Consider the following 18,148-nt stretch of genomic DNA (forward strand, 5'->3'; position numbering starts at 1 on the left):
TGCCACGTTAATCTGCCGTCGCGCGTCGCCTCAATTTGACACCGGCGCCCGTAAAAATCCAGCCAAGAAGCCGTGTAACGAACCGGTAGCTTCTTTATCGGTAAGGTCGCTCGTCAGTTAACGTCGATAGTCCCGAGTGCCTACGAGCCGGTGATTCATAAAATGGACCGGGGCACACGATCCTGGCTGAGAAGCTGCGCGCCTTTCTTCTGCGCAGGCGCCGTTGCCGCCATGTTGGATCCCCCCGCGATTCACCGCACCGGCCGGAGTCGCTGCCCTACCATTCCAGTTCGCGTTTGTTGCCCGTGAAGGATGCCTTCTGCCAACCCTAAACTAGAAAAACAGGCCTCTACGGAGGCTGTCGAACCCATACGCCAGGCGATAATCGTGATCGAGCATAAGATCCGTAATTTGGAGAAGCGAAAGGTAAGGAATCACCGCGATTGCCGTTGGGACGACGAAAAATCCGGCGTCACATTAACTGTCAACTTTGGCTTCTACGGTCCGCCATGTTTTGGCACACCATGTGCTCACCAACGAAAATTCTCGTGATTTTCACACTCTATTTGCCGCAAGGTGCATTTCGCGATCTGTACACCCACAAATTCATCGCCTTGGGTAATCTTAGCAACGTTTTACCTCTTTGTGAGACGTAGTTTATCTAATACTAATATCGCACCCTATGTCATGGCCGTTCCCTTTTCTTCGTACGGTTTTGCGCCACACAATCTTATTGTGTATGACAAATCGGTGTAGCCGAGATGTGCAATAAGCTGTGAGGCCTCCCGCACACGGAAAATTTAAATGACTAGGACAAAAAAATATTTATTGCAATATCAATCGACGCAAGGTTCGTTCTTTGTCTAAATCTTCAGCTGTAAACAGATTTTCAGCAGGTGTTCGTTTCTTTAAACTCTCCTACCCAATAACGCTACATTGATAAGAGAACGTTCAAGACGTTAGATAATTTCCAACAACCTGTCAACATATTATCTCAACATTAACAATATTGTTATCAAAATTTGCTAGCATAAACTCACTTGGTGTAGCTATATGTAAATTTAGTGTAGTTATTAATATCGAATACACTGTTTCCCACTAAAAGGCTTTGACATAGTCTGCAGTGTTATATACAATGTGAAAATCTTACACTAGTCGAAGTTTGTTTTTAAATTTAGTACGGACGTAAACTGGCTTGTGATTTATTGCTCCAAAACAGTAGATATTACAATTCTGATGCTAAAAATCCTTTGTGTTTGTAGAATTAGTGGTTCAGTATATTAACTTTTGTTAAATTCATTGATAGGGAAAACTTGAATCATACAAGGACCTGCAGAAGCAGGGGAAGGAGCTGAACCATGACCAAAAGATTGCTGTTGCAAAGTATGACGAAGTTGTGCAAACATTGGACCTTACTAGAGAACTCTGTAAGCAGATCGTCGGCATTGCCAATGATGCTGCCAAACAGCAGAAGAAACTTGCTCGTAAGGAAGCGTTAGAGCGGGTGCAACAAGATGTTGCCAAGGTATACTTTATCTCTTATTCAATAACTATTTGTAGTGAACTCATGAACGTTCGGGAAGGTTCGAGTTATTAGAAACGTCAGAGAAACTCGGCAAATTTGATGTGAAATCCTGGAACTTGAAAATGCAGTGTAGGCTCCTCTGTGCCACTGATTTGTAATTGAAGTTGATTAGAATATACCTTTTGACTTCAGATTTTCCTTTCAACGTGCAATTAAACAAAAATTACTAAATTGAGTGTTATTAAAAAGTATGTAATATTCACCCGCACCCTTGGTTGGTAAATTTTACAATGCTTTGCTGCGTTGTATATTAATGAAAATTGACACTGTCATCAAGAATATGATAGTTTATGAAATTTAACTATACTGTTGGCAAGCAGTTGCACAAAAGGGGGAATAATCTGTATGTTGCTTACAAGATTTTAGCATGATGTAAAGCTATTATCAATCTACAGTTATATTTGATAGTAAATTATATCCAAATAATTCATCTTATGCTTGTAACGACTGATAAAAGGTGTCCTCTGAGTGGTCTTTGGTACTCATTTTTATTCATGTGTACTTCATTTTGCATTGCAATTTTTTAAAATTTTTGTGGAGCAAGCTTTGTTTGGAATCAGCATTCCTATTGCATCTTGCATATTAATGTATCACAGAATAGCTTTTCCATCTAGAGGATTCAGAAAATTTTAGGAAAATGTGAAAGTAAACGTTTACGGTAGCAACTTTATACAGATGTTGAACATGCTATAAGAAAAAATATGTGTATATTTTCCAGTCTGTTGAGTAAATTTAATGAATTGAGTATGAATTGAAGTATTAGTATATGGCACATTTAGTTGTTGACATAATTCTTTGATTACATTTCTTAGGTGCGAGAAGTGCTACTCGTTCAGGACTGTCTAACACAAATGGGATCTGACAAAGCTCGAGAAGACTTCCTGGCTGGTACAAACGGTGCTGCAAAATTAACGGAAGACGATTTAAAGTACCTAGATGAATTGTATGGAGAAGTGACAGTGAAACACCAAAACGAGGAGGGAGACCTTGCTTTCATGCAGAAGGTGCAGAAGGCAGCTGAACACTTTGTCGCACTTGTCGATGGCAAACAGAAGGAAATTGTTGGTACAACATACAACAAACTGAAGGAAATTATTACCACTATTCATCAAAGTGGATATTTTGATCAAGTTCAAGAGATTCAGGAGCTAGTCGAGGAGGTAATACTGTTGCTGTAAATTAATACCTTTAAGCTCAGTGGACTACGTTGTAGTAAACAATGGTTGGAATATTAGAGCTGGGACTATCGCTAAATGTATTTATGACCAATTTTGGCAATTGCATTTATTAGATTTTATTCTTCACAAATTGCTTCTAAAAGCCATTATTTTTATGACAGACGTATTTTCGTTCATATTCTGTATAAATCAATCACACAAGGCATCGAAAATTATACAGTCAAAAGCCAAAGACGGACAAAATTTTGTACAGACAAATATTAGTCTGTCCGTTAATAAAGGAATCATATAATTAATGTCTGTCTATGTTTGCTTCATTGCATTTTTCACTTACTCTCACTTAATTTTACTAGCTCACACAGGTGAGAAATATGTAATATAAGTGTTTGAATTCATGTACAGATTGCAGAGGCACCAGCTACTGAAACACAGGCTGCTGATGGTTCAATACAGGAACAAACAACGGATGACTACAATGGTAGTGACAGACACATTCCACCACCAGAATCCATGATTCCTATTCCCAATTTTCCAGTTCCTGCAGCACCCCTCCCAGTTATTACCGGTAGTGCTCCTGTTCCTGGTCCAATTCCTGTCGTTCCTCAACAAATACCATCTCATGTACCAGCTCCAGTTGAAACATCTTACTATACGAGTGCTCCAGCTGGATTTGTTCCGCCGCCACAGCAACCGCAACAGCAACAACAACAACAACAACAGCAGCAGCAGCAGCCTCAACCACCACCACAGGCACCAAGAATAAATGATGTTATTGGCACTCCAAATTTTTTCTTTCTGCAAGAATCTGAACTTGACTCTCCAGATGTCGCTACTCAGGCACCAGTTGTATCACACATTCCTCCTACGGTTAACGCGCCCATTCCTTCACAGACTTTTACCAACCAAAATTTTACCTCTCCACAAAACGTGGTGCCGCAACAGGTGATATATCAACATCAGCCCCAAGACATGCCTCACATTCCTGGATTTGCAAACCCAAACCCACCACCTCCAATTCCTATGCCACCCTCACACCAACAACCAAATATACAATATAGTCCTCAACATCCTGCTGGTTTTCAGCAGCAACCACAGACACAGCAAACCCAAACTATTCAGCAACAAACGCAACACCAAAATTATGACCAAGCTGCTATTCAGGAGTCTCAACCGCAGGTTAATGAGGTTAGTTATTTGAAACAACCATCTATCTTTCGTAGATGTACAGTGGATAGAGTTTCAAAATACTTTTCGCTCAGACATTATGGTCATGAATATAAGTTCAGTTCAGATTATGGAGTTCAAACTTGTAGCAACTTTGGAAATTTCAAATGATAGTCTTAATACATTCTTTATTCTTGTAGTACTTATTAACGGTTTATTCATGTCTATTCTTTCAAGGACAAAGTCGAGCAAGTTCAGAATGAACCTGCTGGAGGAGAACCAGATCTTGATCAAGCCGACGATGGAGGTGATTGGTGTCAGCTAGCTGATGGTGCCGGTGGAGATTGGAATCAACCGGATAGTTCGTCGGCTTTCCAACCACAACAGCAGCAACAACCTCAACCTGCCCAACAAGCATGGGGTGAACAACAGCGCGGTGGGTACAGAGGCCGCGGAGGGAGAAGAGGAAACACCAATGGTTACAGTGGAAGAGGCCGAGGCGGTGGAGGAGGAGGATATCAGCAGAATGGACGAGGAAGCCAGGGTAAAAACTCGACTTTATATCCTTGAATTTTTTTATTTGAATATTTCGTCTGAATCAATAAACTTTTACGTGATGGCTGTCGCACTGTGCAATAGATTTTTGTCGAGTCTAGAAAGTGAATTGTATGTTTCACTCAACCTTTGGTGCGAGAATACTCAAAAGAATGCAATCCAAGCATGTAAAATCAAATGATGAATCCATGCCATCGCTCATGAGATTTTTAAACCAGGTGTATTCCAATAAAAATAGGAACCTACTACCGTAACAACGACAGCAACTATCAAAACGGTTATCAACAACGAAGTTACAACGCTGAAGGGAACGGTGGTTATAACGGAGGCTTCAAAAGAGGCAGTGGGGGAGGACAGAGGGGAGGTCCACGAGGCGAACGTGGAATGGATAGGGGTGGTCGTGGACAATTTCGTGGTGGTCAAAGGGGTGGAAGTCGTGGGTACACACCACGTGGTAAACCTCAGGTGCAACAGTAAAATTAAATAACGTGAGCATTAAGAGAAAGGCAACAAAATATTACGATAGTAACGTTGTATGGTTCGGTCTGATCGCTTATTTATGAAAGAACTGAGGTTTCAGCTACTTAGTTGAAAGTGAACGACTTTTTGTTGTGATTACAAAATTTATTAGCTCTGCTGAGATAGCAATGAATGTATTTGATGTTTCGTCGTAGTGTATGTTTTTTCTTTTTTTTTTCTCCTTTTTTAAACTGAACCTATATATTATTATTGAGACTATGTCTTGGGTATCTTTCTTAAATAAGTGACTGAATTGATGAATTTAGTATTTGAATTTGGTGTCCAATTTTCGACAGAAACAAAGAATGATAACCTGTCAAATTATTGAAAAAAGGAGACGAAGAAGTAAATCGTTACACAAACTTAAGTGCAAAAAGATTGACCAAATTCAGTAATATTAAAACTACCACCACGCAAGTATTATTGTGTTGTGACAGAAGGCAGTTTTCACAGGGCAACAACAGCTGATCGACAAAGATTAGAAAATTAATTTTATTATAAAAAAATCTCCCCTTTCTCCCTTAAAGAAGTAAAAAAAAACAAAAAATTGAAAAAAAAAAAAAAAACTGTTAACTCACGTATGCATTTCACGCCAACACGATCCTAATTAAGAATGACTATTAATAAGGTGATTATAAGATTACGTGACAACGCGCAATGATCTTTTATAGTATGATATTTGCAATAAAGAATCATGTGAAGATTTTTAACTTTGATTTGAAAATGAACATTTCAAATCCTGTAATCAAAATCTTCTATTTTCTATGAACCGTTGTACAGCCTTGAAATATCTAAGTATTAATAATTCAGATTAAGAATATAAAGGGAAATAATAATCAGTGAAGAAGAATTTCTATACAAGTGCAACATATGAAAATGTTATGTTGTCATTATTTGTCTTCTTATTATTATACCTTTGAATCCGTTCTTTGTCCAGAGGTTATTTTTAATATTTGAGTTGCCGCGTTTGTTAGTTTCAATGGATTTTCCAACTTGTGAATATCATTCCAACTGTAAAGATCATTGTGCAATGTTAGAATCACGAAGAAACTATTTACCTGATTTCCTTTGATCGCAGAAAATGAAGTATAATTTTTTTAAAGAGATGATGTGAGAACGTCGAAAGCTTTAGCATGTAAGTGGAGGCGAATGTTCAATTTCTTATGACTAGTAGCCAGCGAAGAATGTAATGTCGTAGATGCCATCCGCGGGAGTTGAGCTCATAGACCGCAAAGGAAGAGAACAAAAAGAAAAAAAACCATGGAAAACCATTTATAAAAAAGAGAAGCAAATAAGAATAAAAAAAAGAAAGTATGTGGAGAAAATGGTACCGTATTCTATTTCGTTTGTACATTTTGGTTAACTATCTCACCTACAGTTACGTTCAAAATATCCTATAAATACATAATATGTATCTTCCAAATAAACATCTAATTCAACCTGCTACGACTAATTTACTGTCGTATTCGGAATACGTATAAAGTATGTTAAGTCTCGTAGCTCTTGGGCTATCGCGCAAGAAAAAAAAGAAGAAATTAAGGAAATGTAAATGTCTAAATAATTTAATAACACGTACTATAATTCGACGCGAACGAATGTTGTTTACACCATTCACAGTCAGTTATTAGTTGTGTTGTTGTTTTATTAGTTTTCAAAGGTAACGTTGACTGAAGAATATAGACAGTTGCCCTAATGGGTTTTTGGTGTGACAACCGATAATCGTCGTGCGCTTGCGCTCCCTGAGATGTTCGAACGGTAGAGTTGAAAACTTATTGCAGAACATAGGAGAGTTGACGATTTCGATATGATGCTGGCTGTATGCTGGGTGCATTCACTTTCCGAGTAACACAGTCTTCGCAATGGTAAGCCCAAGCCAGTACTCAGCCTCTGTGTACTTACCGATTTGTCGGCGATACAAGAAATTGATAATCAGAATAAATTTCCTCCAAAATTCGTAGCAAATCAGTGATTTAATTAAAGCATACGTACCCGAGAGAAGAATGTATACATAGATCATGAATAACACTGGTTTGCAAAAAAAAAATTTTTTTTTGTCCTCATTGTTTTCATGCATGATAACATCATATTTGGTGCTCTAAACCCGGAATTTAACATGCAAATGAATACAGCACATAGATTTTAAATACAATGTTCATTTAATTATAAAGCGATATTATCAAAGTAACAACAATTACAAAAAAGTGAAAGAAGACTACGGTCTAAGTTTTACAGCGAAAAATGCCAATTTTACAGTCACAAGTTTTAAAAATATTAGTATATTCATCTTATTATGGTAATATAAATAAAGTTATTTTGTAGTTTTTTTTCTTTTCATCGTTTCCATCGAAGTTTCTCGGCGAATCGACCAACAAAAATCAGCAAGCATTGCTGCTGACCATTTTCCTCCTTTCTCTTACGACTAGCTGAAACCTATTTCGTATGTATATACGTTGTTTATAATGTTAACGCATAAAACGAATTAAAAAAAAACCTAAATTTATGATATTTCGGAAAAAAATTCATATCGAAAAATTGAGACGTGATAGAAACAATCGGCCATCGGGAACAGATTCAGAGCATCAAAATCTTCATATTTATGACATAGTTTTTTGAAGGAGGATTTTGTTGCAGACCAGTGTAATAATAGATCAGATGTAATAATGATGCAGAGACCAAAAAGTATACATGTGAGGTATTCCATACCATTCCGACCTGGGTCTGACCCTCGACCCCTCAAATCTGGTTCTCGATTTTTCCTATTATTACTCTCACTATCAAGTAATTACAATTTTTTTCAGATTTTTCAAAATAAATTTGAGCGCGTCATGAATTTTTGAATTTTTTTTTGGAACACCTCGATGGCTGTAATCGAAAAATCTGAAAAAATTATCAAAAATACAGTGTCAGATATAAAAAATATTGGTGCAAAATTCATAATGTCTGGGCTTTTGCTTCAACCTGTTTCTTAGAGTTTTTGTCAACCATCATAAAAAAAAATTCTAAAATTAAAAAATACTCCTTAGAAAAATTGGAGAAAATTTTTTTTAAATCTGGTACTATGCATACAAAATTTCAAGCAACAGTCTATAGTAAATTGACCTCTACTTCTATTTTTTTATATTTATTTTTGCTTAAAAAGCTAAAAAATAGGTTGAAGCAAAAGCCCAGACATTATGAATTTTGCACCAATATTTTTTATATCTGACACTGTATTTTTGGACATTTTTTCAGACTTTTCGATTACGGCCAGCGAGGTGTTACAAAAAAAAATTCAAAAATTCATGAAGCGCTCAAATTTATTTTGAAAAATCTGAAAAAAATCGTAATTGCTTGATAGAGTGCGAGTAATGATAGGAAAAATCGAAAACCAGATTTGAGGGGTCGAGGGTCAGACCCAGGTCGAAATGGTATGGAATACCTCATGTATATGTAGTCCTAGTACAATATTAATATATATGATCCATTTACGATTAATACGTGATGCATACTATAAATTTGATAATTTTCGAGAAGACAAACTAGATTATCTACAATAATATGTCTATAACATGAAAATAGAAAAATTATTCATTTCGAAATGGGATTCTATTCGACACGCGCTTGATGTATTCCATAACATTAATATTCATAATTATTCCAACAACTTTTCATTTGCTCTCTCGATCTTGAATTTTCGTAGGCATAGAATCGAAACGCTGTTTTAGCTAGTCGCAAGTGAAGTATCTACGTTGGGTAGAGAAGCAGAATTCTTTTTCGAAAAGTGTTCGTATGGAAAAAAATTCAAAGTAACTGTAATACATTACGGATGTGCTAATTTCGATCGAGATGAAATTGATGCTCCATATATGAGACAGTATTTAATGCATTGTCCTGATTTAAAGACTTAAAAAGGTGATTGTCGGCGATTTTCTTTTTTTTCGATAGGGAAAGATAGAACAAAGCTTCTTGAAACTTCCAGTGTATTTGAACACATTTGAAAGGTACGAGCAAACATTTTTATCATTCGACTGTCGCAGAACGGTAGCGTTATTAGCTGACCCGTTAACTGAAGAATATGTCTTTAGTCAACGGCTGACCATCGAAGGGCCTAGCCGCTTGAGTCTGGAATCGGCAGGAAAGATAAAGTGCGTATTTCTTGTCTGAAATGTAGAAACTGAAATCATTATATATCATATCATATCATCATACATCATGATACATGATACATGATAAATAGTATTAAAGTTCGAAATCAAAGTTTGGATGTTCGGATGTTCAGAAAGTGACGTCACCCGAAATTTTTTTTCTCTTGACGTCATCGATCTAAAATCAGCTGGCCGAATGCCTCAGTCTGGAAACAACCGCGCAGTAGAGCGGACGTATGAGAATTGCGCTCCGCAGATTTCGAGTACCGGGTTCTTAACCTTCTGGATACTGCGCTCCGGGTCCGCTTCCTGGTGGAACTCGAGTTCCAGGACGAGAGCTACGTAGTTTCGGCGCACCAGGTCCGCTACCGGGTGAAACTTGACTTCAGGGAGAGGACGAGGAGGACGGAGGTGGTGATTACGGGAGACGAGGAGGACGATGATTTCTGCATGGTGAGTAAAATATTTTTATAATATTTGATGGCAATTATAATTATATTTCATCTAAAATATTTCAAACTTGTCATGTTTACAATAAATTATTTCAATTCATTTTTCGTGCAAGCACATATTCAGTAGCTATAAATGTGTTGATGAAATTTATTATAATATTAATTAATTAATTAATTATATTAATCCTTGCACAATATTTTTGATGTGTTCTTATACTAAAAATATTTATTACTATTCAAGGTATAACCCGAGGTGGTTATCGGTGGTTGTTGGAGGTGGTTGGCGGTGGTTGGAGGTGGTCGGAGGTGGACGAGGCGGAGGATGAGGAAGACGAGGAAAAGAAGGTGGACGAGGATTTGTGCTCGGTGAGTAAAACACTTTTATAATATTTGATGGCAATTGTAATTATATTTTATCTAAAATATTTCAAACTTGTCATGTTTACATTAAATTATTTCAATTCATTTTTCGCGCAAGCACATATTTAGTAGCTATCATTGCGCTAATAAAATTGATTATATTATTAATTAATTAATTAATTACATTAATCCTTACAAAATATTTTTGATGTGTTCTTATACTGAAAGTATTTATTACTATTCCAGGTATAATCCGAGGTGGTTGCGGTGGTTAGCGGTGGTCGGAGGTGGACCAGGAGGAGGACGAGGAAGACGAGGAGAACAAGGTGGACGAGGATTTGTGCACGGTGAGTAAAACAGTTTTATAATATTTAACGACAATTGTAATTATATTTCATCTACTCTTTTTCGATCTTGTCATGTATACAATCAATTATTTCAATTCATTTTTCGCGCAAGCACATATTCGTAGCTATCAATGCGCTAATAAAATTGATTATATTATTAATTGATTAATTAATTATATTAATCCTTACATAATATTTTTGATGTGTCCTTATACTGAAAATATTTATTACTATTCTAAGTATAATCTGAGGTGGTTGGCGGTGGTTGTTGGAGGTGGTTGGCGGTGGTTGGAGGTGGTCGAGCTGGTCGAGCTGGACGAGGTGGAGGATCGGAGGTCAAGTTGTTTACGTAAAGAGCTATGTGTGCCTAAGACCTAAGTCACTTACTTTCAACTAATTGCAATATCACATGTTCGGTAGAATTTTCTTTTTTACAGAAACAGGAAACTGGAGAGCTGCCGTTGCGTTAAGTAAATATCAGAGAAATGAGTATAACAGCGCAATAATCATAGTACAGGGAAAATCTTAAATCTGCCGCTATCTACAAACCCATCGGAATATGTTACTTAATTAAATAAACAACACTGTCGTACAAAAGTTACATAGAAGAGTTAGTTCCAATTGATAAATACAACTCGAATTGCATTTATGGAACACATGATTTAATGAACTACTAATCTAGTTGAAAAATTCGTATATCAATGAAATAGTAGAATAATTTAACGTGTAGTCAAGTCGATGAGTTTATTTGAAAAATCCTTTCCCAAAATTGTTGATTTTTTACGATTAGATGGTTTTGTTCGAATTTTCTCAGAATCATTTCTGTTACATACTAGAGGTGTTGTTTCATTCAGATTCACTGTATCATTGGCTCAGATAACATTGCTGGAGATTATTTTAAATGGTTTTTTTCCCTCTCTTCTAACTTTCGATTTGGGCTTTTGGACTTAGCATGACATTCTTACCGTAATCACTTTAAGGATCTTATAAATTCAGGGCTTTGTGACTGCGGTCTCTGATGAAGGGCTCTCGAGCGTTGCGGCTAGGCTGACAAATGTTGCGTGCTCACGATCGCAGTTATCATTTATCATATTAAAAAAGAGAACGAGAAAAACACCCACTGGGATCAGATGCCAGATGTAGATATTATGTTATTTTCTCTTCGTGTTTGTTCAGTGTGTCCTGACGCTCTGCTCGCGACATTATACGACTTTGATGACTGTAAAAACATTTTCTCACCGAGACCTTGGCTTCGCGCGAGATGATTATGATAATGATAATGACGAGGTGAGCACGGAGCGTTTCGAACAGAGGTTATTAATCGCCAGATTCAAAGGGACTGAGCATTAATGAATTTTGCACGTTTCATATCGTCGACAACTGCGTGGAAGAAAATATTGTGATAAAATTTTTGTACTTGAGTTGTAATTTTTCATTTGAAAAATTGAAATTGGTAAAAACTAGTTTTCAGTCAAGTGGTGTACAGCAGCACGGTCAAGAAACGCGTAGCGTAACTGTTTCTTTTCCATGCCCATATACGTCATAAGTGTCTCGCGAGAATTACGTCATTTATTCATTCATTCGCTGTATACCAACGATGACTCATTGACGATGGCAGAGGCTTACTTCCTTCGGTTAAATACTTATTGAAATAAGTTGTATTCTGATATACTTTGCGGATGAATTGTTTTTTCCCTATTTCCATTCAGTGACGCGACTTCAGCATAATTATGCGAGATCGTAAATTATCAGAATTCGCATTACATAATGGGTTTATTTTCTCTAATTGTAAGTGAAATTATTGTGTCCAGTAATACCATATTTTCCCTTACGTGGAATTATGATGAACCTCTGCTTGCGAGGTTTTTGTTTCCTTTCTTCATTGGGTTTTCTTTGAAAATGCGATTTCGTAGCATTAAAGATGTTGATAAAATACCAATCGAGTGACATTGAAGTTTGAATTAATTCGTCGATATGTATTTAGAAATGAGTTTACAAATTTTATACTTGTATAATACACGTATAACTATCGTAACCATTGGACTACTAATTTTGTGTATCGTAGAATATTAATTTATAATTTTATTTATTTTTCAGAATGTGGTGGACAATCACCGGAAATTTTGGAAACTTTTTGCCAATTGATTGGAGTAAATCTTATGCAAGAAAACTGCACATGCCTGCATTAAATCTAAACGAGGCACCTGTTTCACTTGAGAGGTAAATAAAAAAGAAAATTTCCAAAAAAACATCTCTCCTTTGTCATTGTCATCACGGTGTCAACACTAGTACTACCTATTCTTAATATTATTCTTTGTGGCGTCATTTTCATTGTTACAAGTGTTGTTTTACCCAAAAGTCATTCTTTTCTACTTAATAAATGATTTTCAATCAATTGTCGTATTTATTTGTTACAGACAGGAGCTTGAGGACTTGAGCAGCGAAGACGAGGCTGTAGCCACAGATCTGGATATGCATGCCTTGATTGTATCTAGTAGCGCTGACACGCACAGCCCTGAGGAGCCACTAAAAACTGCAGAAGAAGTTCTCAGAGAAATCGATATTTGCATTAGAAATATTCAATTAGACAGTATGTCATGTGTACCTATGAGTTTTTCAAGTACTTTATGAATGTCCGATGGATTCAATGTGTAGAATTATGCTGACTGAATGTGATAACAACTCGTTCTGCTCTTTTTAAATCACATTATTTACTCGGAGTAATTTTAGTCAGGAACTTTCTTGACTGGCGCTTATATCTTAATCATTTTTCTTTAACGTTGTGATTGCAAGATATAACTAATTTTTATTATTCCGCATTGCAGGAAAGTCCGTCAATGGAACGGTTTGCTAACTCCAAAGGATCTCTACTGGATGTGGATGAAACTTTGGAAAGAAGTAAGGGGGTTCTAGGATCACCATTCTACGAAGAAAGTAATAAGATCAAGAATTCTTAACTTGTATACTAATATCGTCTTGTCTTCATTTGCATCAAAACATTTATGTTTGCACGGTCTTGATTGGAATTGGAATTTCATGTTGATAATTGATTTCAGAACTGCGTCAGCTGTCAACTAGCCAATTAACAGAGCTTCTCGGTGAAATGGAATCCTTGGTCGGAGCGCTTAGCGAAACTTTAATAGCTGAGTATTATTATTATTAATATTAGCTTACTTTTGTAAGTATTTATGAATATAGCATCCATGAATATTCATTGTTGGTATGTAAGGTCTGGCAACGTACCTACTTTCTGTATGAGATGTTAAAGATTTTTAACACAATTATGTTTCAGTTCTGTGCCCCACCTAGTGATCCCCTAGTACATATCCTCCGACGTGACATCGCTGTGTTACGTATAAAGAAGAAAAGATTTATTAAAATGCAAATTGCTCCTCTCTTCTTGCCATTGTGCTTTCAGCCATTGTTGTGCTGTGTGTTTAAAATTTAGGACAGTATATAATATAGAATAACAGGTATAGCTACGAATACAGCACTACAATAAATCTTATAGAAATGAGCTCTCATTGAGATTTATCTGTATTTATAACTCGACGCGAGAAGGCAAAAATCAATGTAATGCCATCTGTAAGGTAATTTGACTCGTGTTTGCACTACGAGAACTCGTCGGGCATTTTGCAGTGAAATTTGAAAAATTGTTGTACAAGAAATTAAATAACTATAGAAATGGATAAAAAATATTATCTCTAATAGTGAATGTAGCTAATACAGCTTTAACCGTATATTGATTATGTTAATGATCTATTGTGACAAGATCGGAATTAGATAAGCTCTCAAATACTCTTTTCTAGTCTATTAATTTATATCATGTATATGTAAATGTATATTTCTTCAGTTTGCACCATCACTGCACTAGGATTACCCTTGCCATGTTTTATGGTGCGCTTGTGTAATTTGTATATTATTAACCTTACGTTTTACTCTATTTGCGACAAGTTGCGAGTGTTCCTAATTTCTTGGCAATTATTTATGTACATGTATGTGTATATATGTATATGTATACTTATGCACGTGTATATACATATATGCACATATTTGAAACTAGACTTTTACAATGAACACAGAGGTTTTAGTATATTCACATACGGATTTCTGTGTATAGGTATACTTGAACTAAAATATCCTTATCTCTAATACGGAGTTCTTCGTAATTCGCATTTGTTCTTGTAACCCAATGTCCTACATACGATGGCAAAAATCGAGATCCAACTTAACTAAGTCTCAAAGCCCTGTTGACATACAAGCAGCTATTCGATAGAAATTATAGTTCATAGTTTACACAGCCCATTGCATGATATTTCATTATAAATACATATGTTTCAATGTATTTAGGAATAATTTATCAATTATAAAGAGGTCATGTGCAAATAATAAATGAATTGATTCGACCGCAGTTTGATGTATTCATTAGAGCTTTAACAATAAATTTAGGCTTTGTTACTTCTTTTATTTTATTATGGATAATCAAAAACATTGCCGACTGTTCGTGCTGTGGAAGCATGGGGATTAAACCAAATGTAGCGAAAGATTAGAAACAGTGTATGTAGAGTACGGGTATTTTTCTAACAATGCAAACACGTGCCGGTAGCTTAGTTTTGACATATCTAGAATACCACGCCTTGCGAATTAGCTTTCCGGACAGAGATGAATGATGAATTTTAAGGACTGCATTATCGTTGTTGAATACTCTATGCCTCATGGGAAAAGAAAATCTGTAACGATAAAATTGATGCACCGGATCATCGTCGACTTTAACTTTTGAAATGTCCTACCATTTCCGAACACCTCCAACCATCCTATTTACCTATATTACTAGATTAGCTATGATATGAAAAGAGAAGAATTATTCATTTCGAAATGGGATTCTATTCGACGCGCGCTCGATGTATTCCATAACATTAGTATTGATAATTATTCCAACAACTTTTCATTTGCTCTCTCGATCTTGAATTTTCATAGGCATAGAATCGAAACGCTGTTTTAGCTGGTCGCAAGTGAAGTATCTGCGTTGGGTGGAGGAGCAGAATCGTTTTTCGAAAAGTATTCGGATGGAAAAAAATTCAGAGTAACTGTAATACATCACGGATGCGCTAATTTTGAACGAGATGAAATGGATGCTTCGTATATGAGACGGTATTTAACGCTGCGTAGTGGTTTAAAGACCTGAAAAGGTGATAGAGAGAGAAAGAACGAAGCTTCTCAACACTTCGAGTGTATTTTAACACACATTTGAAAGATACGAGCGAAATTTTTCATCATCCAACTGTCGCAGAACGGCAGCGTTATTAGCTGACCCGTTCACTGAAAAATATATCTTCAGTCAACGGCTGACCATCGAAGGGCCTGGCCGCTTGAGTCTGGAATCGGCAGGAGAGATAAAGTGCGTATTTCTTGTATGAAACGTGAAAACTAAAATCATTATACATCATATCATATCATCATACATCATACATCATACATCATACATGGTACATCATACATCATACATCGTACATCATACATCATCATACATAGTATTAAAGGTCGAAACTAAAGTTTGGATGTCGGATGTTCAGAAAGTGACGTTACCGATCTGAAATCAGCTAGCCGAATTCCTCAGTCTGGAGACAACCGCGCAGTAGAGCGGACGGATAAGAGTCGCGCTCCGCAAATTTCGAGTACCGGGTTCTCAACCTCCCGGATCCCGCGTTTCGGGTCCGCTACGCGGTGAAACTCGACTTCCAGGATAAGCACTCCGTGGTTCCTCGTTCGTGTTAACAATAAATTATTTCAATTCGTTTTTCGCGCAACCCCAAATTCGGTAGCTGTCAGTCCGCTAACAAAATTTCTCGACTTCCAGGATAAGCGCTCCGTGGTTCCTGGTTCATGTCTACAATAAATTATTTCAATTCGTTTTTCGCGCAACCCCAAATTCAGTAGCTGTCAGTCCGCTAATAAAATTTCTCGACTTCCAGGATAAGCGCTCCGTGGTTCCTGGTTCATGTTTACAATAAATTATTTCAATTCGTTTTTCGCGCAACCCCAAATTCGGTAGCTGTCAGTCCGCTAACAAAATTTCTCGACTTCCAGGATAAGCGCTCCGTGGTTCCTGGTTCATGTTTACAATAAATTATTTCAATTCGTTTTTCGCGCAACCCCAAATTCGGTAGCTGTCAGTCCGCTAACAAAATTTCTCGACTTCCAGGATAAGCGCTCCGTGGTTCCTGGTTCATGTTTACAATAAATTATTTCAATTCGTTTTTCGCGCAACCCCAAATTCGGTAGCTGTCAGTCCGCTAACAAAATTTCTCGACTTCCAGGATAAGCGCTCCGTGGTTCCTGGTTCATGTTTATAATAAATTATTTCAATTCGTTTTTCGCGCAACCCCAAATTCGGTAGCTGTCAGTCCGCTAACAAAATTTCTCGACTTCCAGGATAAGCGCTCCGTGGTTCCTGGTTCATGTTTACAATAAATTATTTCAATTCGTTTTTCGCGCAACCCCAAATTCGGTAGCTGTCAGTCCGCTAATAAAATTTCTCGAATTCCAGGATAAGCGCTCCGTGGTTCCTGGTTCATGTTTACAATAAATTATTTCAATTCGTTTTTCGCGCACGCCCAAATTCGGTAGCTGTCGGTGCGCTAATAAAATTTCTATAACTTTACAATCTTCTCATAATCTTTTTGGTAAAATATGTCGATAAAAAAATTATATCAAACCTTACACATTATTTTTGATTTGTTCTCACGCTGAAAATATTTATTAGTATTCGAGGTATATTTCGAGGTGGTTGGCGGTTTTCGTCGGAGGTAGTTAGGGGTGGTTGCGGGTAATCTCGGTGATTCAGGAGGAGGGGGACGAGGATTTGTGCTTGGTGAGTAAAACACTTTTATAATATTTCATGGCAATTGTAATTATATTTCATCTGAAATATTACAAACTTGTCACGTTCACAATAAATTATTTCAATTCATTTTTCGTGCAAGCACATATTCAGTAGCTATGAATAATCTTGTACAATTTATTATATTATTAATTAATTAATTAATATTCCTATAATATTTAATGGCAATTGTAATTATATTTCATCTGAAATATTACAAACTTGTCACGTTTACAATAAATTATTTCAATTCATTTTTCGTGCAAGCACATATTCAGTAGCTATGAATAATCTTATACAATTTATTATATTATTAATTAATTATTCAATCAATTACTCAATTATATTAATCCTTACACAATATTTTCGATGTGCTCTTATACTGAAAATATTTATTACTATTCAAGGTATAACCTGAGGTGGTTGAAGGTGGTCGGAGGTGGACAAGGAGGAGGACGAGGAGGACGAGGATTTGTGCTGGGTGAGTAAAACACTTTTATAATATTTGATGGCAATTGTAATTATATTTCATCTGAAATATTACAAACTTGTCACGTTTACAATAAATCATTTCAATTCATTTTTCGTGCAAGCACATATTCAGTAGCTATGAATAATCTTGTACAATTTATTACATTATTAATTAATTGATTATTTACATTAATCCTTACACAATATTTTTGATGTGTTCCTATACTAAAAATATTCATTACTATTTCAGGTATTACCCGAGGTGGTCGGAGGTGGACGAGGAGGAGGACCAGCTGGACGAGGAGGAGGACCAGGTGGACGAGGAGGAGGACCAGGTGGACGAGGAGGAGGACGAGGTGGACGAGGAGGAGGCGGGGTGGGTCGTGGGAGAGGACCTCTCCTCTCCTCAGAGGAGGGGGGAGGGGGGGGGGCAGGGAAGGGTAGAGGAGAGGGGGCGGGGGGGGGGGAGGGGGGGGGGGGGGGGGGAAGGGATGGGACGGGAAGGGACGGGAA

The 18,148-nt window shown here is 36.9% G+C and overlaps 2 protein-coding genes across 7 annotated transcripts; both read left to right on the plus strand.

Annotated features, from left to right (window-relative positions):
- Positions 1 to 255: 255 nt before the first annotated feature.
- On the plus strand, positions 256 to 6,440 carry Capr (caprin family member). Its single transcript, XM_046631169.2, has 6 exons — positions 256 to 426; positions 1,307 to 1,525; positions 2,398 to 2,745; positions 3,166 to 3,948; positions 4,165 to 4,471; positions 4,721 to 6,440. The coding sequence occupies exons 1-6, from the start codon at positions 313 to 315 to the stop codon at positions 4,957 to 4,959; spliced, it is 2,010 nt and encodes a 669-aa protein (XP_046487125.1). The 5' UTR covers positions 256 to 312; the 3' UTR covers positions 4,960 to 6,440.
- A 2,666-nt stretch (positions 6,441 to 9,106) lies between these two features.
- LOC124221635 (fasciculation and elongation protein zeta-2-like) lies at positions 9,107 to 14,583 on the plus strand. 6 transcript variants are annotated; one of them, XM_069137167.1, is made up of 8 exons: positions 9,107 to 9,578; positions 9,819 to 9,943; positions 10,184 to 10,284; positions 10,525 to 10,619; positions 12,382 to 12,504; positions 12,702 to 12,874; positions 13,110 to 13,218; positions 13,341 to 14,582. In XM_069137167.1, exons 5-7 carry the CDS (start codon positions 12,383 to 12,385, stop codon positions 13,136 to 13,138), a joined length of 324 nt encoding a protein of 107 aa, XP_068993268.1. In that variant the 5' UTR covers positions 9,107 to 9,578; positions 9,819 to 9,943; positions 10,184 to 10,284; positions 10,525 to 10,619; position 12,382; the 3' UTR covers positions 13,139 to 13,218; positions 13,341 to 14,582. The 6 variants fall into 6 exon arrangements, 5 of the variants coding, with proteins under 5 accessions (XP_068993268.1, XP_068993267.1, XP_068993266.1 ...); XR_011177457.1 differs by lacking the exon at positions 10,525 to 10,619 and having other exon boundaries at positions 9,111 to 9,125; positions 9,314 to 9,578; positions 13,341 to 14,580; XM_069137166.1 differs by lacking the exon at positions 10,525 to 10,619 and having other exon boundaries at positions 9,185 to 9,578; positions 13,341 to 14,580.
- The last annotated feature ends 3,565 nt before the right edge of the window (positions 14,584 to 18,148 follow it).

Source organism: Neodiprion pinetum, chromosome 6 (assembly GCF_021155775.2).
Source record: "Neodiprion pinetum isolate iyNeoPine1 chromosome 6, iyNeoPine1.2, whole genome shotgun sequence".
Taxonomy (NCBI): Eukaryota; Metazoa; Arthropoda; class Insecta; order Hymenoptera; family Diprionidae; genus Neodiprion; species Neodiprion pinetum.

Bases quoted from the DNA above. Each gene is read 5' to 3' on its own strand.
- Capr (XM_046631169.2), top strand. From the start codon at position 313: ATGCCTTCTGCCAACCCTAAACTAGAAAAACAGGCCTCTACGGAGGCT. The intron at 3,949-4,164 runs GTTAGTTATTTG...TATTCTTTCAAG, and splicing joins CTCAACCGCAGGTTAATGAG to GACAAAGTCGAGCAAGTTCA. The intron at 4,472-4,720 runs GTAAAAACTCGA...CAATAAAAATAG, and splicing joins GAATGGACGAGGAAGCCAGG to GAACCTACTACCGTAACAAC.
- LOC124221635 (XM_069137165.1), top strand. From the start codon at position 11,546: ATGATTATGATAATGATAATGACGAG. The intron at 11,572-12,381 runs GTGAGCACGGAG...TTTATTTTTCAG, and splicing joins ATGATAATGATAATGACGAG to AATGTGGTGGACAATCACCG. The intron at 12,875-13,109 runs GTATGTCATGTG...TCCGCATTGCAG, and splicing joins TAGAAATATTCAATTAGACA to GAAAGTCCGTCAATGGAACG.